At 38.9% G+C, this 25366-nt stretch overlaps 1 protein-coding gene across 17 annotated transcripts in view; it reads left to right on the forward strand.

Annotated features, from left to right (window-relative positions):
- The window catches only part of TRIM2 (tripartite motif containing 2), a 91313-nt gene that overhangs the window by 57291 nt on the left and 8656 nt on the right, over positions 1-25366 (forward strand). For 14 of the 17 annotated variants that reach the window (XM_064652251.1, XM_064652252.1, XM_064652253.1 and 11 more), the window contains 7 exons: positions 2250-2401; positions 3037-3217; positions 6389-7112; positions 15136-15239; positions 16448-16615; positions 23317-23497; positions 25166-25236. In XM_064652251.1, the coding sequence (XP_064508321.1) occupies positions 2250-2401; positions 3037-3217; positions 6389-7112; positions 15136-15239; positions 16448-16615; positions 23317-23497; positions 25166-25236 (1581 nt within the window). The remainder of the gene's footprint in view (positions 1-2249; positions 2402-3036; positions 3218-6388; positions 7113-15135; positions 15240-16447; positions 16616-23316; positions 23498-25165; positions 25237-25366) is intronic. The other 3 variants (XM_064652265.1, XM_064652266.1, XM_064652267.1) reach the window with 1 other exon arrangement.

Genomic DNA, 25366 nt, shown 5'->3' on the forward strand with positions numbered 1-25366 from the left:
ATAATGAAAAGTTTTCTGGGAATGTCACAAACTGTGATACCCATGTTGGGCATGGAGGGGAGAGATGAAAAACCAGCAATACATGTCTGTCTGTAGTTAGACAGTCTTACCAGATTAAGAAATGCTAGAAAAAATCTTAGCAAATCAACTTATCTAGACACTTGAAGCCTGAATTGTATTAATATTAGGTTTTCTTTCTCCTTCAGCTATGGCACAATCAAAAAAATTTAGTGGGAAATGAAAACTCTCTCTCTCAAAACATTTTGAATTTGACAACTATTTCTGTGCAGACATATACATTAGGTCTTTGTGGTCTGCTTGCTATTACCATTCATGTTACTATATTACCATATGTGTTTCTCTGGTGCATGAATAAAGAGGAAGAAAGTTGTTTGGGCTAAACTTCAATATGCTAATGAAATGCTTTCTTCGTGATATATGTGGCTGCAAATATAATGATGTTTATTATAGGGTGTTCAGTAGGAAACAGAAATATTAAATTATTCTAATCACTGTATCCAAAGATAAAAATATTGAATAAATAAAGGGCTTGTTAAAATATCCTGAGCCTAAGCATTATATTATGAGGAGGCAGAAAGATGAACACAGTTGGAGACTCATTCAAAATAAATGAAATTTTTTTGTCTGTATAAAAAGACTTCAGAGTTTCCTAATAAAATATTCTTCATTTTGGTTGTTTCTGCTTGCAAGTTCTTGAAGCCTTTGAAAAGAATTTAAATCCTAAACTCTGCTTAACTAATTTCCTCTATGCACTGTAAGAACGCATCACATCATAGTGCCTACCAAAGTAACTACCAGGCCTCAGGGGATCTATTACCATGAAACTGCTAAATTCACAGTGACTAGTGTTGATGAGGATTGTAATTGTTTAAAAGGTCTACTTTTTTCCCCTCCTTGCTGATATATTTGATGTTACACGGTTTATTTGGAGCAACTTTTAACTTTTCTCTGAAGGGGCTTACACAAATGGCCAACAAATGACTAAACCCTCATTGCATGTGAATCCCATATCTTGTGAATTGAGATAAGAGGGAAGAATGGGAATAAGACTGAAAGGAGCTTATCAGAGGCAAATCCCTATTAATGCTAATAGCCACGTGCAAATCGTGGTTCTTGCTTCCCCCTCCTTAATTCTCAAGATGCCTTGGAGCAGCCAGCTACTTTGCATGGTACTATTACAGTTTCCTCTGCTCACCTGTAAACAGCTGATTCTACACAACCATCTCACTGTCAACCAACATCTCCAGCACAACCCTCTTGTGTGAGATGTCTGAGTGCTAGAAGAGCACCAGCCAAATTATTCAAGATTCTGATGCTGTGTTCTGAATGCAAAAGAGCTGCCAAGGTCTTCCTTTGAAGCATATACTACAGGCTTCTTTGTATCCTTTTAATAAGCCTAAAATGCTTTGTGCCCAAGGACTTCCTAGCTGTAAAAGGAAGTCTCATGCTGCATTTGCATATATGTGCATTATTTTGACTAACTTATGATTTTGGGCACAGCATTTCTCTCCTTCTTTCCCTTCATGAATATATTCAGAATTTGGGGTATCTATTACATGTAAAGATCTATTTTTATCTCTAGACAGCATCTTACTGAGAACATAACAGGTTCAAACAATCTCCTCCTCTTTCAAGTGTAGATCAGCATTCCTATTATAATCTCAGATATGAAGTTTTGATGGTTTTAAGGGATTAGTAAGGGATATGGAGATTTTCCCCTGCAGCAGATTAGTTCATTTAGGGTGCTTTCCTCTAGCAAATAAACATGCTGTTTGGTGAGTCCCATCAAGTTTATGTTCCACCAGAGGTTCTGTTACAAAAAACAGCCTAAGTTTACACTTCCTTTGGCAGAACCTCTGGGAAGACTAAGGATCAAGTTAGTGAGGGTACTTGAATGCCCTGCTTTTTTGAGTTGTTTCACAGAGTACTTAAGACAGACACCAAAACTTACTATTACACAGTATAAAGATGATGTTAGGACCAGCACTGAAGTCCAGCATTGTTCACAGGCTGCTGTTCTGATAGAATAAAATTCATTTAAACCAGCATTTTAATATGAAATATGTAAGAATAACAACCATCTTTTAGGCAGTAAAGTATTAGTGCCTAAAAAAAGAGAAGCTTTGTCTCAGAGGTTGGATAATAACATGAGTTCAAGACCCAGTAAGATGTGCTTTGAATTGTGTTACTGCTGCCATGTCTGAACGTAGAGTTGTGCACTTTTCCAGGTGATGGAGTTTTACTGCCAGTCCTGTGAGACAGCTATGTGCCGGGAGTGCACAGAGGGAGAACACGCAGAGCATCCCACGGTACCACTCAAGGATGTGGTAGAGCAACACAAGGCTTCCCTCCAAGTCCAGTTGGATGCTGTCAACAAAAGGTAGGGAGACTCCACTGATTATTTTCCATTTTCAGTTCTATTGCTGGCTTCCTGTGTTAACTTGGGTAGATGTTTTAGTGTGCTGGTGCCATAGTGAGGCTAGCATAAAAAAAATCCATTGAGTGTGATGTTAGAGAAAAGAGCAAAAGATTCCTATGTGTCTTTTGCAAAACAGAGGCCGTTAGAAATGCAAGTGTCCTCCAAAGAAGGGGCATAAAATGTTAAGGAGAAAACTACGATCCAGTTATGAATTTAATGATTGCTAAATAAATAATACTGGGTGCTAAAAAGACTAGTACAAACACTATGGTGCCAAAAAGGCTAAAAAAACCATGAAAAAGTGAGGTAGATCTAGTTATATCTTCTGGAGTAGATATCATGTAGCATAAAGGATGGAGGATCCAAGGTTTCATTGTTGGTAGTGCCTAAAGTCTAATAGATTTGCATAAGGGAGGGATTATTTTATGAGACCACACCCACTATGTGGTTATAAAAGAAATGAACTTACTTCTGGGAAATGACTGAGTTTAAAGACAGCCTGCTGATTGGAGAGTTTCATTAAAAGATACCAGGGCAAGGGCCAATGTTTAATGACTTTTGAAACAGCAATCTTTGTAATGTAATTCCTCCCGCAGGCTTCCAGAGATCGACTCAGCACTTCATTTTATATCTGAAATCATACACCAGTTAACCAACCAAAAGGCTAGCATTGTAGATGACATTCATTCCACTTTTGATGAACTCCAGAAGACTTTAAATGTGCGTAAGAGTGTGCTGCTCATGGAACTGGAAGTGAATTATGGCCTTAAACACAAAGTAAGATGCATGTTTTGTTTCAGTGAAAAGCTGTTAATTTAATCATCCAGTTTTTACAAATGATGCAGGATGCCACTTTGACAAATTGTGTCTGAGATCTAGAGAATAACTTTTTCGGGAAATCAAGTGCTGCAGAACCTCGCTTGTTGGTGCTCAGCCTTATAAGTGGAATACAGACCCTGCCTGGGCAGATAGCCCTTTGTGAGTGGTGTGTGAGGAGGATCTAAAATGGCCAACACACTAAGCAGGCCTCTACTTAAAGCCAACATGCTGATGTGCAAATGACAGTAAGGGAACACCAAAGGAAAGTCTGAATTCTTGGGCTACAATCGTATGAACCCCTCCATGAAGATACAGGCCAAACAATTTGTCCTGAATAACTGAGTAGGGCTTCCTGTTATGCTTCAAAGCTCTGCTTTCCTTTCCAGTACTTGGTAACGTATTGCATGTTAGATGTCATCAGTTGGAACACATTAAGATTGGAGGGATATCTCACTTTCTCAGGGGAACGCTGAGAGCAATAGATTACAGAGCTGTATTCATACTTTTACTTCCTATCTGGATGATTGAATTTTGGGGTTTACCACCTGTATTCTAGACTAAGCTGCAGAGGAGGAAAACAGAAACCTGTACATTTTTACAAAAAGAAGCCTGTAGCCTGGTAGGTAGGGTTTTTGTTGAGGGTTATTAAGTCTGAATCAGGAAAATGAAATTATTTAGTCCTTGTCTTCCTGGGCATCAGTTGTCTGTTTAATATAAAAGAAAAATTTATTCCCTCAAAGTAGTCTTGAAAAGGAAATAACATCAACAACTGGAGTTTCAAGAGTGCCTGATAGTATTGGCATCTTTGGTCACTCTCTGCCATTGCTGAGCAGCTTGACCATCTCCAGATGTCTGAAGTGGAGGAATGTTGCATTCCTGGATCTGGAATAGGCTTGATCATTAGGAAGGTCTTGAACTGCTAAACCTGTGAAAATGGAGGAATTCTAACATGCGCACAAGATGTGTACTTTTAGAAACAGAGGGAGCCCAAGACCACTGGGGCACAGAAGTTAGTCATCTCCAGAGCTAAGCAGCAGCTGAGAAGTTTTAGCATCAATAATTTGGACTCAGATCCCAGGTTCATCTAAATGTATTCAAGATATCACACAAACGTACTTTCTTAGCAAACAAATACACGTTGGATGTGTACAAAGTTTACACTAGATAGAATATGATGTTAAATTATCTTATTGTTGTTGAAAGGGATTTAAAATAGTTTAGTAACTATTTTGAACATTAGAGAATCAAATTTTTGCAAAGTTGCACATAAGCAGTAAAAGAGGCATCTCCCCTCTTTATATTTAAAAAAAGCAGTTGAAACTGGATTTTACTTTTGAATGAATAGTAGTCCCGCAATATAATTCAAACCCAGATCTTCAATCATTTTGATCATACTTTTCAAAAATGAAAAATGAAAGATTGGCACTTTACTAAAAGAAAGTTGGCGGTTCAGTTTCCAATGGACTGAAAGAGGCCTCGTGTAAAATACTCAAAGTACATTTTAAATAGTATTTATGTTAAGATTTAATATTTTCAATCTTTGTAATGAAAGAAAACTATCTTGCGAAAATATTGGTTTAAAACATAGCTGCAAGTTGTCTTTCTCGTAAGTTTGTGATTTCTTATCCCAAGCATATGGGGTTTTGTCATATTGGGAAATTATTAGCTATGCACTCTCTTTAACTACTTATGTCCTTGAATAAAGACAAAGCAGATTAGAAATGCCTTGTATTGAATCCTGAGAGGTTTATGGATGCCTAGAAAAACAGATAACTTGAAATTTCAGTGTAGTCTTGACATTTGTTCATTCTGTTTTGATTGCAAAACATTTTGTGTTGTTATCACTTTTCCATATCAATAACACATGATCTTGGATTTTCTCCAGTGGATGAAAAGCTGAAAGCTTTGTAAAACTTAGGAAAAAGTGCCCTTATCATGCAGTATCATTACACAGTGTGTCTCAGCAAGGGAAAAGTATTTCATAACAATAAATACACCCAGTCTCTAAGTTTACTTTAAAATCAATTGAAATATTTCAAAAATATTTCCTTTACATTGATGGTCAAAAAAAACCCCTCTCTAATCCACAATAATGTCTGTGCCATAGTTCTCTGTTGGAAAAACATACCATGTGTGTGACTGGGTACTTTAGTTTGAGTATTTTATCAGTGGAGAGTGTGGGGGGCAGCTGGAATGTTTTCCTGACTGTCAGGAATTTTTCTGCTAGGTTGTTATAATTCAGGGATCCTTTTTCCAAATCATTGCAAGAATGGTTTAAAAAAAAAAATGTTAGCCTTGTTCCCAGCCCACACCTAACAATTTTGAGGTCAATACTGTTTTAAGGATTTTAGAGTGAGGGCCAAAATTAACCCTATAAAAGAAACTCCTTCATAGTCTTAAATATACTTGCTGCCCACCAAAATTTCAGGCTTCTCAATCCAGCTCTTTCCAATATCCACAACCCATTCTGTATGTTTTACTTTCCAGCCTGCTGGAACTAGGGAACCAACTTCCCTGCTTCTGGTGGGGAGAATTTTCCTTTCTTCACTTATTTAGTCCACAAGTCACACTTTTCCTCAGGATGGATGTACATACAGGTCTTGAGAGTGCCTTCTTGTCCATCTCCATAGAGGAGTAACTCACAGTTTCCTTCAGCTCTGAAGAAATGGTTTCAAGAAGTTTCTTTCAGCCTGTCTTATTAATGGGCCTAATGAATCCAAAATATCTCTGCCTCTGTGCACACAGCTCAATTGTCTATAACTATCTCATTAACTGGGACTGCTGAAAGTTAGATGGAGCAGGTTCAAGCTTTTAGATTTGTTGTTGGGGTTTTTTTCTTAAAAAAAAAGAAGAGACAAGACAAGTGGGGCAATAATTCGGTCTACTGTGGCAGTGGATCTGTGAAGCCCTGAAGACCCAAACCAGGGTACATTTTTTGTATTGCAGCATTATATTCTAAAAATGTGTTGGGGATTACTGGGTACTTTTTCTAAGAAGTTCAAATTAAACTCTAAATTAATGCACTATAAATTTGGGTTCTACAAAGGCCTTCAGATATAAAGTATGCTACATTTTCATAGGACAGTTCTTGTAACATGATGCTAATCTGGTGTTTGGTAATGCACACAGGTCCTCCAGACACAGCTGGATACCTTACTTGAAGGGCAAGAAAGCATTAAAAGTTGCAGCAACTTCACAGCCCAAGCCCTCAACCATGGCACTGAAACCGAAGTGCTGCTGGTGAAGAAGCAAATGAGTGACAAGCTGAATGAACTGGCTGAGCGGGACTTCCCACTGCAGCCCCGTGAAAATGATCAGTTGGACTTCATAGTGGAAACAGAAGGCCTGAAGAAGTCCATTCACAATCTGGGTACTATTTTAACCACCAATGCTGTTGCCTCTGAAACAGTGGCCACAGGCGAGGGACTGAGGCAGACGGTGATTGGACAGCCCATGTCCGTCACCATCACAACCAAGGACAAAGATGGGGAACTCTGTAAATCCGGGAATGCTTACCTCACTGCTGAACTGAGCACGCCTGATGGGAGTGTAGCAGATGGAGAAATACTTGACAACAAAAATGGCACTTATGAATTTTTGTATACTGTTCAGAAAGAAGGGGACTTCACTTTGTCTCTGAGACTTTATGATCAACATATCAAGGGCAGCCCGTTCAAACTTAAAGTGGTCAGATCAGCAGATGTGTCCCCTACCACTGAAGGGGTTAAGAGGCGTGTTAAATCTCCTGGCAGTGGCCATGTGAAGCAGAAAGCTGTGAAAAGACCTGCAAGCATGTACAGCACTGGCAAAAGAAAAGAGAATCCCATTGAAGATGATTTGATCTTCAGAGTAGGTGGGTGATTTTGCTGCCTGTGACGTACTTAAAAATAGTTTAGGGAAACTGGATGAAAAAGTTAAATTATTGTAAAGTTAAAGGTGTAAGTAGAGCAACCTGATGATATCTTTAGACCTCTTGACTTTTGTAAATTTTGAAAGCCCACACTTCTGGAATTATGTTTGCAGCAAATATTTAATTGGGATTTGGATTTAGCAATGCATACATTTGATTTGGGATATTTTAAAAACTGGTAATATTCTTATTACAAAGCTTTTGGTATGGATTAAAGTAATTTCAGCTTGTAATTTCTGCTTCTGTATCCCTTGCTTCTAGTGTGCAGTTTCTGGCTAAATAGCGATATGGTTCTGGTTTGGCTTTTGTTGGTAGTGGTGTTGTTTGTTAGATTTATTTTTTAGCTATTTTCTCCAATATACTACAAACTCTAGAAGTCTTCAACATTTTCCAAAAAGTGCAGTGCCCTTTTTTTTCTCTTGGGATGCAGTCATGACCATGTGCTTTATTTTTGAGTTGTACCTCCTCCCTTTCTTCACCAGTCGAAAAAGGAAGATGAAATAATTAGAACAAGAGCTATGCATGTCTCAGAGTTTTTCCTGATTAAACCTCTCAGAGTGCCGACATTTTGGATATATGGATTGCTATTTTTTTAGAAAATCTGAGCTGAGAGTAATATTTCATCCTATTACATGTTCAGCTTTCAGCCACTCATTTCACACAATGACGCTACATAGATAGAGATGTTCCTCTGGGCTTCTGTGGGCTTATGTATGCATCATCTGAAAGGTCTCAAGCCATTGCAGCTGTAATTCTCTAGTGTTTTATACTCTTCCACAATATGCAAAATTATTGAGACAGGTAAGACTTCTGACATTTTCACAAGGATTTCCTTCATGGATTTAAGAGTTCGTTTGGTTCAGCTCACTTTGAAAAGTTAAGGTTTGGTTCATTTGTTGATGAGGTAATGTAAAGTTTATCACTCTTTTCCAACACAACTATTTCTATTTTGAACCCATTGTTGAATTCCTCTGATGGTCCTGCCCAAATCTGGATCTGTATTCTAAACTGGGCAAGATAAATCTTATATTGGGGCTGCCAGAAGCTCATACAGCTGTGTTGGAGAACCACCCTGTAATATTTCTCTGGTCATCCAAGTATATGGAGTATGCTATGGTATGTGCACTGATATATGGGCAAGTAAATTGATCAGCTCGTAGTAGGAGACTGTTGTCCTGCTAGTATTAGCAAGAGATAGCATTAACACAGCATTAGTACATTTCCTTCATGGGGAAGTGTGCATTGTATCTTCTGCCAATTCTGTGCTATTCATGGCTTTTAAAGTGGCATGTGCTTCTCTTCAGACGTTTTAAGGTCACGTTATTGACTTCACATTCATAGATTTGTGTAACTCATTATTTACGACAACAGAGCATTTCTTGCATCCTCTTTTTCTGTCTCAATAATTTATATCCTTGACCTATTTTTTTTAAAACAGATGCTATCTCTAAGGGTGTGTCCATGCAATATCTGTGCAGCATATCCTTATTCTATACAAATGAAAACAAGCATGTTCTTATGATATCTAGAAAATAATTGTTGCTCAGTGTTTTTTTGCTACCTCTACAAGTGGTAGGAAGCACTAAAGTGAGAAGGAAGTCTCTTCTTCATTACTCTGCTTTTGTGCCTTAGACCCATGCTGAGCAGAGGTGAGGGATGTTAACAGTGTCAGCCACTCCCACCTTCCCTGGTAAATCTCTCCCATGTTCTCCAAAGGAGGGTTAAGAGACATGGTTGGCATCAGCTGCTCTGTCCAGGATTCCATTTTGTGTTCTAGCTCTGCTGTGCTGTGTACCTTGGTACTTTTTCTCTTCTGGCACTTTTCATGACTGGGTTCTTTGACACTGTTTAGCAGTAGTGGAGCTATTTCCCACTTTAACTGCTTTTTTCCCTTCATATATTTATATTTGGGATTAGCATCAGATACAGCCAGATGGAGAGTTGGCCCTTTGCTAGAAAGTACCATTTTCCTTTTCCTCAGACTGTGTTTATTTGTCTGTTCAGTCATGTAACTGAGCATCTAAGTTTAGCTGGTACATTTAATGTGTAAAAAAAAGAAGTGCCTTTAACAGTACCTTCTGTCAGCCTCCTTACTAGGCGTGAACGTCATCTGGTCTGTTATCAATGCTAAAGGCAAATAAGAGCCTTACTGTGAATCTACTCCACATAAAAACTCAAAAACAAGGCCTGTGTAATAATAGCTTTAGTGCAGTTTAGAAAGTAGGCTTAGGGGGAGCAAAGGGATTCTTGATCAGGTGTTTCGCAGAATTACAAAAGGGGGAAGGTTGGAAGGGACCACAGTGGGTCATCTGGTCCAACCTCCCTGATGAAGCAGAGTAATCCTAGAGCACATGGCACAGGATTGTGTCCAGATGGCTCTTGAATATCTCTAGTGAGGGAGACTGCATAACCTCTCTGGGCAACCAGTTGCAGTGCTTGGTCACCTGCACAGTAAAGAAGTTCTTCCTCATGTTCAGGTGCATAAGGCATTCCTGTGCATCAGTTTCTGCCCATTGCCTCTTGTCCTGTTGCTTGGCACCACCAAGAAGAGCCTGACTCCATCCTCTTGACACCCTTCCTTCAGATACTGATAGACATTGATGAGGTCCTCTCTCAGTTGTCTCTTCTTGAGGCTGAACAGGACCAACTCTTTAAGCCTTTCCTCATAAGAAAGATGGTCCAGTCCCTTAATCATCTTGCAGCCCTCTACTGGACCTGCTCCAGGAGCTCCATGTTTCTCTTGTACTGAGGAGTACTGGACATGGCACTGCAGATGTGGCCTCACCGGGGCTCAGCAGACTGGCAAGATCACCTCACAGTGGTGACAGTGCTCTTTCTAATGCAGTCCAGCATACCATTGGCCTTCTTGGCCACAAGGGTACACTGCTACCTCATGGACAGCCTGTTGTTCGCCAGGATTCCCAAGTCCCCTGCAGAGCTGCTTTCCATCAGGTCAGCCCCCAACCTGTACTGGTGCCTGGGGTTATTCCTCCCCAGGTGCAGGACCCTGCATTTGCCTTTGTTGATCAGATGGTTCCTCTCTCCCCATCCCTCAAGCCTGTCGAGGTCCTTCTGGAAGGCTGCACAGCACTCTAGGATATCAGCAACTCCTTCTAGCTTTGTTTCATCAGCAAACTTGCTGAGGAAGCCTCTACTGCTTCATCCAAGTCAACTGATGAATCAGTTAATACTGGAGGACACTGCTAGATATAATCCTCCAACTAGACTCTGTGCCACTGATCATGACACATTTCTTTAATTGTCTCTGAAGGCTTCTGCCTGAAACTCCATATTGGATTGTTCTTTTTGAAAGGAACAGGGCTGGCTCTAAGTATATACTTGTTGCATTTTTACAAAGATGCATAAGGGGACAGATAGGGATACACATGTCCTTGAAAACAATATGGATTTTTCCAACTGCAGTTAGCCCCGTTGGGTGGATGGTTCAGAGGAACCTTCTCCCTGTAGCAAGCAGCATCTGCTTCCTCCTCTTTCCCCATCCCTTCTCTACCTTTCCGGCAAGGTCGTGTCCTGGCCAAATTACAGCCTGGCTAAGGGCATTGGAGAAGAAAGGGATGTGTATGTGGAGTCATTCCATGTAGTACAGAAGTGCAGAGGCCCCCCTGACACACTTTAATCAGTTATTCTTCATTCTGTGTTTCAGAACTCTGGAACAAAACCATTAATAATTAGTATGAAATAGCAAGATGTACAGAATTTATATTTTGGTAGAAATAGAAATGCCTGGTAAAGGGAAAATAGGATTTCCTTTTCCAGTTTATTAGCTCAAATCCCTCTGATGCTTGTCATGAACTCTTTATAAGCTTGTGGTGGCCATTGTGAAGTTTGGCCAGGCCTACATTGCATTACATTGCAGTGATTACCTGTACTGGACAGGGGGGGAACAACTCTGACATCAGTTGCTAGCAAAATCCCCAGCATGAGTCTGATGTCCTGACAACAGAGATCTGGCCTGGATTCTACTCTTATTATTCAAGGTTTGGCTGCTGTACCAGCAAAGAACTGTTTCTGAGGTGCTCCTACCCCTGGGTTTGTGAATACCTAATCTGTGGTGACAGGGGCTCTGCTGCACAGGCAAGTCTTGGAAGTGGCCTTGGCCAAGCTTTTAGGGGCAGGTGCTGTGTAAAGCAAATTAATACAAATCAGACCATCTTCACTACCAACAGTGTGTGGGCATATCTGCCAGAGTTCCTACTGAATTATTCATTCCTCTTTAAAGGTTACAAACACTGTGTGCCTTCAACCAACAGACTGATTGATTTTAAAACTTGCAGTTATGTGGGAACTTGGATTAGAAACACTGACATTTGTTTTACAGCAAGCACATAGCCTTAACAATTCAGTGCAGTTTTACAACAGAGCCTTTTGGTTTTCAGCTGTATCTATTATGAGATGGAGCATCACATCCTCGTAATATGTAAGATTTGATTAAATATCTTTTGGCACTCTGAGGAAAAATAAAGGAAGCTAGGAAACAACAAAACAACTCCTTGACACCTGTCATGCAGTATGTGTGTAGGTCTTTCCATGCTGTTTAGTTTTATCCTTTTTTTCAGTACCACATAGGGAAGAGTCCAAGAAGTATTTGAAGTGTTGTAGGCAGGAAAGAAATGGTATGTACACAACAGGTTATGGCCACTCACAACCTTTAAAGTCTTCCCAATAATCTGTAATATTTCTGCAGTTTTATTTTGTCTCTCTGAATCTACTCTCTTCCTGCTGGAGGCAGTGACGTGTTTTTTCTTTGTGTTTTAGGAACCTGGGGAATATAGGTAAGCAAGCAAGGAGGTTATTATTCACATTAGTAAAACTTAGAAAGCAAAAACCATTCCTTCTCTTACTGTGCACATCAAAAATATACACTGTACAACAAGTTTGTTCAGATTCCCAGCACTCACAGAGCAGAATCTTATTGCAGTTACATGATGTAATTTTTAACATCTCCTGTGATACTAATGGGCTTTTAGATTATTTTTTCCCTTCTTTCTGATGACATTCAATATGGTCTCTAGTGTGCAAGAATAAAAGATTGAAAATATGAAACTTTTTATGTATGCTAGGTTGTCTTGAGCAAAAAAATGCATACTTACTTTGTTGAAAGCTAAATTAATTGGTTTGTGTAGGCTATGCTCAGTAATACCAGAAGGAGTTAGATAGGACTAAGACAAATCTGGTTATTATCTGTATACAAAAATGGTATAAAAGGAGCTATTCCACAGGCCTACTTCCTAATAACTCTGTTTAGCCTTCCCCCTTTGAAAACTCTGCTGTCCTCTCCCAATCCCCAGTAGCTTGCCACAGCAGTTGCAGTAAAATATCTTTCTTTTCTGCCTTTGTGCCCTCCAGTAGCTCAGAACAGGAAGGAGATAAGGCTGGGCAATGACTGGCATGTAAGATGCACGCTTTCATCTCCTAACAAGGCTGCTTGGGAAACACTGGAATGAGGATTCCACCGGTTCCAGCCCTGTGCCACTGAAATGTTAGTGCCTCCCTAGGCTAAGGAGAGATAGCTGACTGCCCATAACAGAGAGAAGACAAAGCATGGAGTGCCTTGATATAGAGGAGTAGTATCTTGCAGTAGAAGATTTTCTGAAGACTCTGTCTCAAGCAGTTATGTTCATCATCCTTTGGTATTGCAGAGTCAGTTGCAGGAGCCTGCTTTTCCAGAGGCTGACATACTTTACTACAAGCCTTCCTCTCATCATCTGAAGTGCCTGTGCTTGGCTTCAGATCTTTGCTGTCATAGTGAATTATTCAAAACAGAAAGTTCAAAGTTATCTGTTTTCCTCTTGAACATACGTTAGGAAATAAGCTGTGTTTCACTAACCTCAGCTTTCTTATGCAGAGAAATTTGTGCCACTGCAGAGAGGACTGTATAAAGACCTGTGTGCAAATTAGGACCTATGTGATAGGTTTAATAGCTGCAAAGTGCTAGGTACAAGGACATTTCACGAAGCTGAATTTCTTTTACACACTATGCTAGTAAATTGCTAAATTTCTTAAGCTGACTATGAAATGTGACTGTGGCATTCCTGGGTAATTTCTTCAGTTTTTCCTTTGATGTATATTTACAAGGTCCCACTGAAGAACACTCAGTAACTCTTTATATAGGTCTCTCTTATCTTTAAAAATGAAATTACTTGACTTTCAAGAACATTTTTCTAAGGCTAAGGACCATACATTCCATAAAGTTTGTGCTAGTTGGTTCCAGATGCTCTAGCTTATGCATCCTCTTTTTTAACAAATGTTTTCCCTTTACTCTCAGTAGTAAAAGGAATGTTTCTCCCTTTTCTTCCATTCTCTTTGGCTAAAAGGCAAAAAGGAAACTTATCATTAGCATATGGTGGAAAAAAATTCCTGCATGTATCCCTTGGGCACTGCTTATTAAAAGAATACACAGAAATGGCTCAAGAATGGGTAATATAATTGGTATGTAACTCACTATTCCCTGAATACGTAGTTTCTCCTTGCAGTGCAAAAATTGAGAAGCATTTGCCTTGTTTAGAGGATGGAGCAGATGGAGTTGAAGAAAATAAGTCTTGAAACAAAGGGACATTCCTGCAGCAGCAAGTACAGAGAAATTAAATGTTACTTGTTAGCCAGTGACAGGAAATATGAATCCCACAGCCATCACCACAGAAGAAAGAAGAGTTGTTATGAGCATACACATCCCTAATGAAAGCCAAACACAAATTAGACCTAATATATATGTCTTATATTAGGCATCACAGTCAGAACAGTTTTAATCATTGAGCTCCAGGATATTTTGGACTGACTAAAATAAAATACAAGCTTTTCAGTTAATACACAGCCAGTAAATGCTTGTAAAAATATTTTACCAGGAAAATCAGCAATGCATCCAAGTCTTGGAAAGAACAGCTTATAGAGTTGGTTGTTGGTTTGTGGTTTTTTGTTTGTTTCAAAATTCATTCATTCATTATGCATAACTTTAGAGTCTAAGATCATAACTGCAGTCTTTTCTAAAGACCCCTGAGCCTCTTTTACAAACAAATCAGGAATTTGGATATCCTGTGTTCCAGGTGTATTTTGAACCAGCCATTATGAGGCTGATCTTTTAAAGATACCAGTTTGCTCTGTGATGCTCCTTGGAACATCTCAGAACAGACATCTAAGTAATAAGCCACCTAAACTTACTGAACTTTCATGAAAAGTTGACATTTTACAACTCCTTATCACCTTAAGCCATTGGGGAAACAACATATAGTTCTATGTAAATCACTATTGCATTTGTCCTGGGTTAAAATGAGACCTCTGTGTGTGGACACTGCTTTATGAAACAATCTAAGGTCTTTGCAGAAGCACTCAGTCTTCAGGTGATGGTCTTCATTGGCTCACATGTCCCAGTCATTCAAAGCTAATTCTTCATCTGAGTTTCCCTGCTAAGGGAATTTTTAAAGCCTATGACTGAAAACTGTTATGTTTATGAGTAAATAGGAAACTTCCCTCTCTTGCAGTGGCCCCATCCAAAGTGATATGTTTTAGAGACTTAGCTGATTGTACTAAAACTGTGTAATCTGTGCAAGTTCTTATCTTAGCCTCTGTCTATATTTTCCCACGGTAGTACCCCTTTAATTTCCTTCTCAGTTGAATAAAAATCCACAGTTTAAAAAAAGTCCATCACTTAGGAAAAAAACTTTTACTACTTCTCTCATGCAAGAGGCAATTTGTGAACACTGATTTATGAAAGCCAAAGAGGTAATTATGTTGATGGCATACATGCTGAAGAATATGAATAATCCCTTCTTGCAGGTAGAACTGTGGATCTGTTACTGAGATGGTTCTTTGAAGTTGTAGCAGTGATAAGAACTCTTCAAAATAGAAATCTTTAGATCAGGAATGTAATAATTGCATGTGTTGACATTTAGGTCCTAACTGATTAGTCCTGTCTAACCTGATTTCTTATGTGCTTTGTGTTCACTTTTAGGCACCAAAGGAAGAAACAAAGGGGAATTTACAAATCTTCAAGGTGTAGCTGCATCTACAAATGGAAAAATATTAATAGCAGATAGTAACAACCAGTGTGTGCAGGTATGAGGATATGCCACTTTCAGTGTTTTTCTTTTTCTCCCTGCCCCCACACCTCTGCCTTTTTTGTAGTCCCAGAAAGACACATTTTCTACAATTCAAGCAGATATAGAAAATACAAGGGAAGCTCAATTTTTTTATCATCCATTGTCATTCTATCTTCTTGACCTGCAGCTATCTTTTTCAGATGTATACTATATCTAGTATATATATCAGAGTTTATTTCCTCTCCTTATGATATTTGGCAATGAATGAAAAAAAAGTCATGCAATAATCTGGAAAAACGCTTTTTTGTAAATATAATTTTACATTGTAAATTTTTTCCCCATGCTTTCAAACATAAATCTAGGGTAAGGTGCCACAAATATAATTTCTTAAGGAAATACAAATAGAAGAATAAACATATAGATGTAATTTTCAAATGGCTTTTAGTGTACTTAATTGACTTTTCTGTCTGATATCATGATGAACTCTTTTCTGTGGTAGCACTTCTAACATCCATAATTTCTTGGCTTCTGTAACCTGTGTGAAAATCAAGCTGTTTTTTCTTTTTTTGCTTGCCATGCATCTTTTTTACCATTAACAATTTGTCATCGCTCTTCAGGCTGCCCATGTGGTAGCAATGAACACGGCAGCAGCGTGTGGCTTGTTCTTCAGTATGTGAGAACCAGCAAGCCACATGCTGTAAGAACTCATTTCCAGGCCTTTTCAAAGAGACAAATATTCATCAGCACCCTCACGCTTCATAATTTGCAGCCACTTCAGAGGAATTTCAGTGTCTAGTTACCTGGCTTGGGGGCACAACCAGTGAACTTATTCCTATGTTTTCTACAGACTTAGTGTTTGACTGTGGCTGAGTCACTCAGTGCCTCAGTTTCCTCATTTGTAATATGGAATTTCTACCAGCTGAGAGAAACATTGTGAAGCTTAATTCACTAAGCCTGTTTGTAAAGTACTTTGAGGTCACTGAAGAAACAGTGCAATGTAAGTGCAGAGAATTTCTTTATTTTGAAATTAGGGTTCAAGTGCAAGCTTCTTCTTAAATTAGACATATCACTTTCAAATATAGACTATGTAAAAGTGCTTCAAGTTACCAGATCTCTTCCTGAATATAGTCATTAGTTCATTAGTGACTTCTAAAATCTAAGCTCCGAGAAATAGGTGATGGTAATATGGAGACTTAATTTTAAAACTTATGTTTTCTATTACAGATATTTTCCAATGATGGTCAGTTCAAAAGTCGTTTTGGCATACGAGGAAGGTCTCCTGGCCAGCTGCAGCGGCCAACAGGAGTGGCTGTGCATCCCAGTGGTGACATCATTATTGCAGACTATGATAACAAATGGGTTAGCATATTCTCATCAGATGGAAAATTTAAGGTACGAGTTACCATGTGAACTCTCCTGAGCTTTCTCTGTCTTCCAAAGGAATGCAAAGTAACATTGTTTTTCAAGAGACTGCATGTAACTTAGTCTAAATTCCATTGCTGTGATGTGGAAACCCATGACACAGCCATGTTGTATAATTAATAGGAGGAGATCACAGTTGTGATGCTAATCTTATACCAAGTAGAGACAATATGTTCCACTTTACAGGTCTGCATACTAGGTGCTTGGATTCCTTTCTATAACTTATGGTCGAGGATAGCTAGTGCCATCAAGTCTAGTTGGACTAGCTCAACAACCTTCATGTCATTAGTACTCTGATTGTACAGAAAGGTATGCGCAGATATGTGTGTACACAAACACAAAATCTTATGAGGAGTATGTGAAGCTCTGCACTGACATATGGAGGAGAAAAAGAAGCAGATTGATGATGCATTCCTCCACTCCATGTGTATCAGCAAATAAAGTGTCTAATTCATGTAGGATTCTGTTGGTAGTCAAAGCAAGGAAGGGCAGTTCAGGATGTTGTTCCAGTTCTACAGCACAGACAGGAGTGTTTTAGGTTGTGTGATTGTGCAATGACTGGAAAAACTGAAATACCGTAATAATGTCTTAGGTTTCAGAAATCAGAAATTCTGAGGAAAGCACACCTCTTATTTTCATAGCACCTCTGATCCCTTTAATGGGAGTAAATTAAGATGGCAGCTACTGTGCTGTATTTATGGTTGTCAACCTGCAGTATTTATTTTTCTTGGTTCAGGTGTAATTCCAGAGACAAGTAAATATTGCCTGTATTTGATGCTGTTCTCTGAATGCATGTTACCAAGTCTGGTGGTGATGCTAGAAAGAGCCACCCTATAGCAGCAGTTAGCAGTACTCACTGGTCATTGGGATCATGGATCTGCAGGGAAATTTCTACCGTAAGTTCTTAGTTCTAGAGTCCTACTTTAGAGAGAAATGGCCTATTTGGCTAATTTTCTGGCAGTCTAATGAGCAAAAACTTGGGTCCTGAGCTGCTCATGTGTGCACCAAGAAATGGCCTGCCTTTGAAAAGTCTTTGCAAAGTGACAAATGCTATAGCAAATAGGAGATAGTGCTTGTATAGTCCTCAGTGACCTCCATCTGAGAAACTGATGTCTGTGCTTTTAAAAGTATCCAGATCATGTACAGACTTGAAACAAAACTAAAACAATGCTAATATGCAATGCAAGTGTTAAAAAAGTACAAATCACATTTGCAGAGAGTATGTGATTTTCCTTGTCAACTAATTTTAAAAATGTGCAGCTACACAGGAAAATCTTGGCTTTGGTTGAAGTCCTTGAATGAAATGGAAACACCAAAACAAACCCAAAGAAAGATGTAATTTAGTTAAGAATCCAAATACGCTGAATATCCTAAGTGTGTTTTAAATAATTATTAACATCTTTAATGTGAAACTGGCTTGATCTGAACACAGAGCATGGAGGGCTTGTTTTCCTTCCTTCTCAAGACATGCTGTAAATCCAGCATTTTGGATGGTGCCAGCTCTGGAGGAAAAAGCTCTAGAGAAGTCAGGACCCTATGTGCAATATACTACCAGCAGGGACAGAGGTATTGAATAAAAAATTAATTATGAATGTTGTTCCTCTGTGAAGCCTAGCTTTATTTTAGTCAATATATTTGTTGGATTGCAAAAGCTATGCAATATTGGCAATATTTTTTGTGATTTATACAAGTTAATGCATTGGACTTCATAGTTCTTAGAATTGGACTGATTAAATGAGACATGAAACATCAATGTTATAAAACACTATTTTTAGATTGAATGCAATAAGCCATATTTATGAGAGAAAAAAATAAATGTTTGCAGAAGTATTTTCTATATGGAGAATAGGCATAATCATATCTATGCAGGAGCTGGGTGCAGGGCAGGTGGCAGAGCACGTGCGTGGGGAGAGCAGGAGCAGGGCAAGGGGAGCACCAGGATGGAGACAAGGATGGGCACCGGGACCAGGTCCACACTCTGGGGAGCTGTTCTGGGAGAAGTGGATCCTGTATTGGTGCAGCGCTGGTTGAGGGGGATGCTGTACTGCACGCTGTGTAATCAGTGAGCTGTGCTGGGGGACAGGGGTGGGGGTGGGGGGAGCACAGGGCCTGGGGGAGCCCTGGGGACACACACACAGGGTTGGGAGGTTGTGCCCACCAAGGATAAGGCTGTAAGATGGTGCATGGAAGGGATGGGGCTTGTAAGGGATGGGGCTTGTACTGGGCATGATGGTGCAGGGCCAGGAATTGGACTCAATGGTCCTTGTGGGTCCCTTCAAACTCAGGATATTCTATGGTGGGGTTATATAAAATATATTTGAAACACAGGACATAGGTATAAACAGATCTAGCCTGTGGGAACTGGGCAAAGCCTTGTAATTTCTTGTGTGTTGGCAATGGTATTTCTTACAGAGGCTTTGTCAGATTAAATTGGGCAGCACTTGCTAAGATAACAGAGAAAGAGAGAGAGAGAATGGCATTCCCTTCAAAGGACTGTGCCTGCAAGTCATTATATAAGACCTCTGCAGGTGGCCTGTTAGTTGTTAACTCAGCATTATCAGGGGTCTCTTTTGAACTTAATCTAACCATTTCTGATGTTGTCCCCTTCCTTTTGTATTTACTTACACTTACTCTCTTAGTGGCATTTTAATAGTCATGTGAGCCAGAAGGCAAATTTCCCTGGAGCCAGGCCCAGGCATCTCCCTGCTTACAGCACTGGCATGACTCACCCCAGCAACCTCCACTGCCAGGCAGAAAAGTGTCACCTTCCTCAGTTGCTGGCAGCAACAGAGACAGAGCTCTGTTTTCTCAAGGCTGTTTTAACTTGCATAATGCAGAGGTGGACAAACACTAATCTAAGGTTGCACCAAGACACAAGCCTTTTAAAATGAGAGACTGTATTATCGTGGTAAAGACTCAGATAGGGTCTTAGGATTTGGGGCTTCTATTTCTGGCTATGCCACAGATCTCACAAGTGACTAATGATCTTCCATTTCACTTCTCAGTGCTCTGTTTTCCTCATCTCTAGAAGGCATATAGCAGTGCTGGCTTCCCCTGTCAAATACTCTGAAATCGCTTAAGAAAACTGTTACAGCAGACATATCTCTAGGCTAAAGAGAGAGCACGTGGTGAAGCAGTAGCTTCTTACCAGTGTGGTGTTCAAACCTAGTGAAGGAACTGGACAACAGAGCCAAGAGAATGACTTCTAGTCCTCCGAGAATTATTTTTCTCCTAGTCTTGAAGAGTTATGTATAAGATAGCTGGTATAAACCAAACAGGGCTGCAAGTCAAGATCAAGTTTAGATGAGCGGAAAAAGATGAAAGGAAACATTTTATATGTCAGACTTTTTTTTCTTGTCTCATTAGAAGAATTAAAGAAAGAGCTATTTGAAGCTGTTTGCATGTCCAGATAGCAATAGGTAGTGTGGTTAAATGGTCACAGTTGAATTATGGTGGTTACGTGAATGATAAATTCATGTATTGTGTGATACTGCAGTGTGTAACAAAGCTCTATATCCTTATTAGGAAAGTTCTCAAACAGGGAAAGATGGTATGTTGGAAGTCTATAATTAATTCCTGACAATCGTGAACCTTTCAGACAGCAAGAAGATTGGTAGAGTTAACCTTAAAGCCCAAACACACTTACTTCTACAGTGGAAAAGTCCTTATAAATTTTACATAGGCTGGCTGATTTTTTTTTTTACCTCTAGGAATATCCCACACTAGAATATTTTCCAGCCTGGTAGGGTGACTTTATAAACACATATTTGAAAAACAGTATAAATTCCTAAGAGCCTATAAAAGAAGGGACATAATGTCCTTGACTGAATTCAATTAAACACATTATTTGTATTATGGGTTCACATGATTCATTATACTGTATTCATTTCTAATGGCAGAAAAGTCTGAAAATACTTCCATTCATACAGTTAACAGGAGTGACTGGGTTTCATAATGTTCTGTTCTAAATAATCAAACCTATAATTCTAAGAAACCTTCTGAAATAAAAATATACAAAGAATATGTTCAGCCAGACCCAGTAATGTGTTGTCAGCATATTTTGATCTAAACTGGAAACAGAGATTTTTAGTAAAAGGCACTGCAAACTCTAGCTGGATATACTTTATTGCTGCCTGCAAATTATATTTTAAATCCTGGTCCAAGGCCAGTGATTTTTATTACTCTTCTCAGCACTGAGTGCCCATTAATGTAGTATGTGATTTATTCATTTTATTTTTCCATATGTGTTTATATGGGCAGGAAGTCACTGTACTCACGAGTCTGAGTTATTTTTCCATAGGAATCCTGGAAAGATGGTAAGGAGGTGGTGCAATGTACAAGCAGACAAACACACGGACATCCCAGAGGAAAGAAGGGAATATGACTTAAGCACCTCAAAGGAAATAAATCTACTGATTTGCATTTGATTTATGTTTTTGCTACTTTGTTGTTATGCAACCTGAATACATTTTGTAGGTCTGCTGGTATCTTTCCCCTGGTGAACACAAAGTAATTTTTAATAGTTTCTCCAGGGAATATTTTAGCATGATTCAACTAGGTGGATTTTGCCTAAATATTTAGCAATTTATAACCGTGTATGTACTTGAACATAAAACAGACTCATGATGCCATTGTTGGCTAATCATAGTCTTGAAGCTGCAAGATTTACTCCCTGGAGTTTTCTTTATTTGAGACTGAAAGAGGCTGTGTAGTGACTTGGTACCAGACATCCTCAGGGAGCCCAGATGGTTTTATTTTAGGACAGTTCCTATTTTTACCTGCAATTCCACCTATGAGAATGTACCATGGAGTAGGAGCATGGGACTTACTAAGGGTAGTAGAGCTCCTTCTGTTTGCTTTGAAAACATTAGGGACATCAGAGAAATGAGTTAGGTAATAGATATTCTTCATGCTTTGCAATCTGTCCCACCTTGATAGGTTCCACTACTACTCATGACTTGCAGGAGGTAGAGGAGAGGGGCAGAGAAGTCAGAAGTAGATGTGGTAGTTGTGGATGTGGTTTAATGGTGAACATGGCAGTGTTAAGTTAATGCTTTGACTCAGAGGTTCTTTCCAACCTAAGCGATTCTATAATTCTAAGCATTGCTTGTCCTATGTGGTGATCCGTCCCACTCTGCAAAGGCAATGAGGTGAAAAATGGCCTTGTTTCATAAACAAGATGAGTGTTTTAGTATCTATGTAATTTAAATTCCAATAGAAACAGAAAAGTATACTCTTCACCAAGATATAGACCTCCCTTTGTAGGTCGTGTCTCTCACAAATTACTACAGGATCTGAAAGTTCTGGAATCCATAATTTCAGCACAGCCTGTTTGGTGGATTGTCTGTTCAGTACAGTAAAGACGCTGGCAAGAGACCAGACTTTTGAAACCAACCACAGACTTCCAAATCTGTGTATCAATTAAAAAAAAAACAAAACCAAAAGCAGGACACAAGTTGCTCTATTCCAACCCAAACAACCTTTTTTAACTGAAAGGTCAAAACTCAACTGATTTTATGTAGATTAGAACAGTTTATAGAATCGCTGCCTAAAAAAAGAGCAGAATGGTGAAAAATGTGGAATGGGTTGTGAGGTGATCCTAGAATCTTCTTGGGTATATGCCCAGATAGTTCATGGATTCTTTGAAGGCTTTGTCTCTATTTCTGTTTGCTCTGTTGCTTAGATCCTCTTCTTAGATCCCCTTCTTTTTGATCCTCCTGAAAATTGGTTCTAACATTTTCTGATTTGACAGCTCTCTAACCTTTCCAAATAATCTACTCTGTGTGAGATCCATCTCATCTCCACTGAATGTTTTTCCACTGAAATATTGTATACAGTATTTGTTGCTGGTTATGCTGGCAGATGGTTTTGGTAGTCACAAGGCCTATTTAAAATGATGGAAATTATTTTATTTACCTATGACAAGAGCAAGCTTTGATTTGTTTAGTGTTTCAAAGATGAATTCATTTGCTGTTTGGCAGCATGATCCTCTCTGATTTGGAGTTTTCAGCTGACACTTGATGTGTCTAAGCAGAAAGTGAAGCAATCTGATGTGGATCTGGTGGAAGATAGAGAGGTTAGCCTGAGATTTAGTTCTGCTCAAATTCTTGCCGAGAGCACTCAGAAGGTGTTGGTGTTTCATGAACCCAAGAAAGGGAAGAGAGGACATCATAGCCTACATCCCACCCACCTCTGTTGCTCTAAGAGTGAACTCTGACTGCTTTGAATGCAGGCAATGATGGAGGCATATTTCCCTGTCCATAATCAGGTGGTTGTTGGACTCAGGAATAGAATGCAATAGGAGGCAGAAGTCTTTTCTGATTGTCTGCCTATCCTGCTGGTACCCTAATGCTGGATATACAGACATTTGACAGATGCTGTAGTTTGTCAAGACACACATGATTGTGTTTCTTTTGAGTTGTATGTTTGGACTCAGTTGCTGAGGTGGCAGATTTTTCACTCCAGAAAAGATGTATATAAAGCAGTCTTTATTTCAGCTGAAGAAAATATTATGAAGTACACAGTAAGAACTGATAAAAACAATTGCTTCCAACTGTTAATGACAAAAATGCCTCTCCATCCTGCTGTGTGCCTGTAATACAATCTTCAAAATGTACTAACTAATTTCTACCATGCCAACATATTCTCCTGTTTTGTATTTTCCCTTTTAGGCCAAAATTGGGTCTGGAAAGCTCATGGGCCCTAAAGGTGTTTCAGTGGATCGTAACGGACACATCATTGTAGTGGACAATAAAGCATGCTGTGTCTTCATCTTCCAGCCAAATGGGAAAATAGTCACCAGGTTTGGTAGTCGAGGAAATGGTGACAAGCAGTTTGCAGGTACACTTGATGGTAATATGTAAATCCCCTTTTCTTGCCTCTTCTGCTCACATTTGCATGATGTTTGAGCATGTTGAAGATGCTATATCCTACTCATTTATCCTCTGGGGAGAGGTTCTACTAAACATACAGCTCCTATTCACTTCACCATTTGTTTAATTGGTCAGGAAGACTGCAACATCTGTTCTGCAAATGCAGCTGTAACCAGATTGTTTTATCTACCTCTCTGTGTCTGGAAGCATTTCAGATCAGTGATCCAAGAAAGACTGATCTTAACTAGCATTTTATAAGTGCTTAGTAATGCCCACACTAAGCTGTTCATGATAATCAGCTCAAACACTGTGCTTTGTATTTCCAGTGATCAGATACACATAAACCAATGCCCCAAGTGGTAGCTTCCCACTCATTAGAAAATGAGTGTAATGGGATAGTGTTAAGATTGAGATCAGGAAGACACAGTTATGCAATGGCCAATGTGACTTCGGGGAAATTGCCACTTAACTGACTGCTTGCACATGCTGTCTTTCAAGTAGAACATGCAATTAAGTTTAAAAAGAAACCCAATTGATGTATTTTAAGTGAGAAGCTGTTCTTTCAAAATTTGAAATGAAGATGCCAAATTACATATGCAGGTCACTTTGCAGGTGTTGGGTCACTTTGAGTATGTAGTCTGATTGGTCTGATGTTCTGACTGGTTCACAGTATAAGAGAGGCATGTAGCAGTGGTATAACTGTTTTTATCTTCATATCTCTTGCAATGTCTTATGGCATAATATATATAATTTATGAGCACTTTGGCTCTAACACAGCTAGATTTTCTGGGTATCTTGAATTTCTTTCATTTTAAAATCTATAAGAACACCTCCTGAATATAAGTGTGCAAATACTTCCTAACAATGCATTTGAGAAATGTATCACCTCTCCTTGCTTGTATGCAACAGAAAACACGTCAATTCTCCATACTCAGATCTTTTCATTGTAAGGGCTTTCATCTGTTTTATAGGTTACCCTGATACACTCTGAAAATTGAAACTGAGTTCTGATCTGTTTAATAACTCAAAATGGAATGAAGTATTTTGATTTGGGGACTTGCCTGTTTTCAAGCTACCATTTGTTTATTAGTCAAATTTGCACACATAGTTCAATACACAATGTAAACCAAAAATGCACATTTTTCCATGACAATGATCTTCTATGTAACTTTTGTATTTATCCTAAAACTTGTTATCTGAAATGCTTGTAAGATGTGAGCACAAAGAGCATAGAATATTTCAATTAAGACTTTACATTAACATTTTTGAGAACTATTTTCAGTGTATACACCATTTTATACCTAAGCACTATGTGTTTTGAGTTGTTAATAAGCACATAAATCTCTGTATAGTCATATGTATACAAGAGAGGGAGAAATGAACAATGCTTTTGGTAACAATAGCTGACAACTGGTTGAAAAAGAAACTGTGTTTACAAAAAGCATCCTGAGCTTTAAAAAAAAAAAAAAAAAAAAAGAAATAAAACTACTCCTACTTTGAAACTGGTATTCCCAATTTGACTGTTATTGCTCAGAAGCCAAACATAATATCCTGGCAGGCTGAATTTATTTTTTTTTTAATTTAACAATACTTTTTGTTTTAATGTTACTGTTATTTTTTTTTATTTTTTTCTTCTTCTGCATTGCAGGTCCTCATTTTGCAGCTGTAAACAGCAACAATGAAATCATCATTACAGATTTTCATAACCATTCTGTCAAGGTACTGTCAATTAATGGCAAATTGGAAAGTTGCCATTTTTATTTTATCATGGTACTTTCTTGGGGAATATTAAGTATTGTTAAAGCCAAAGAGATCAGATTCCATATATATGAGCTTTGATATAAGGACA

The sequence above is a fragment of the Pseudopipra pipra genome, chromosome 4, assembly GCF_036250125.1.
Source record: "Pseudopipra pipra isolate bDixPip1 chromosome 4, bDixPip1.hap1, whole genome shotgun sequence".
Lineage (NCBI taxonomy): Eukaryota > Metazoa > Chordata > Aves > Passeriformes > Pipridae > Pseudopipra > Pseudopipra pipra.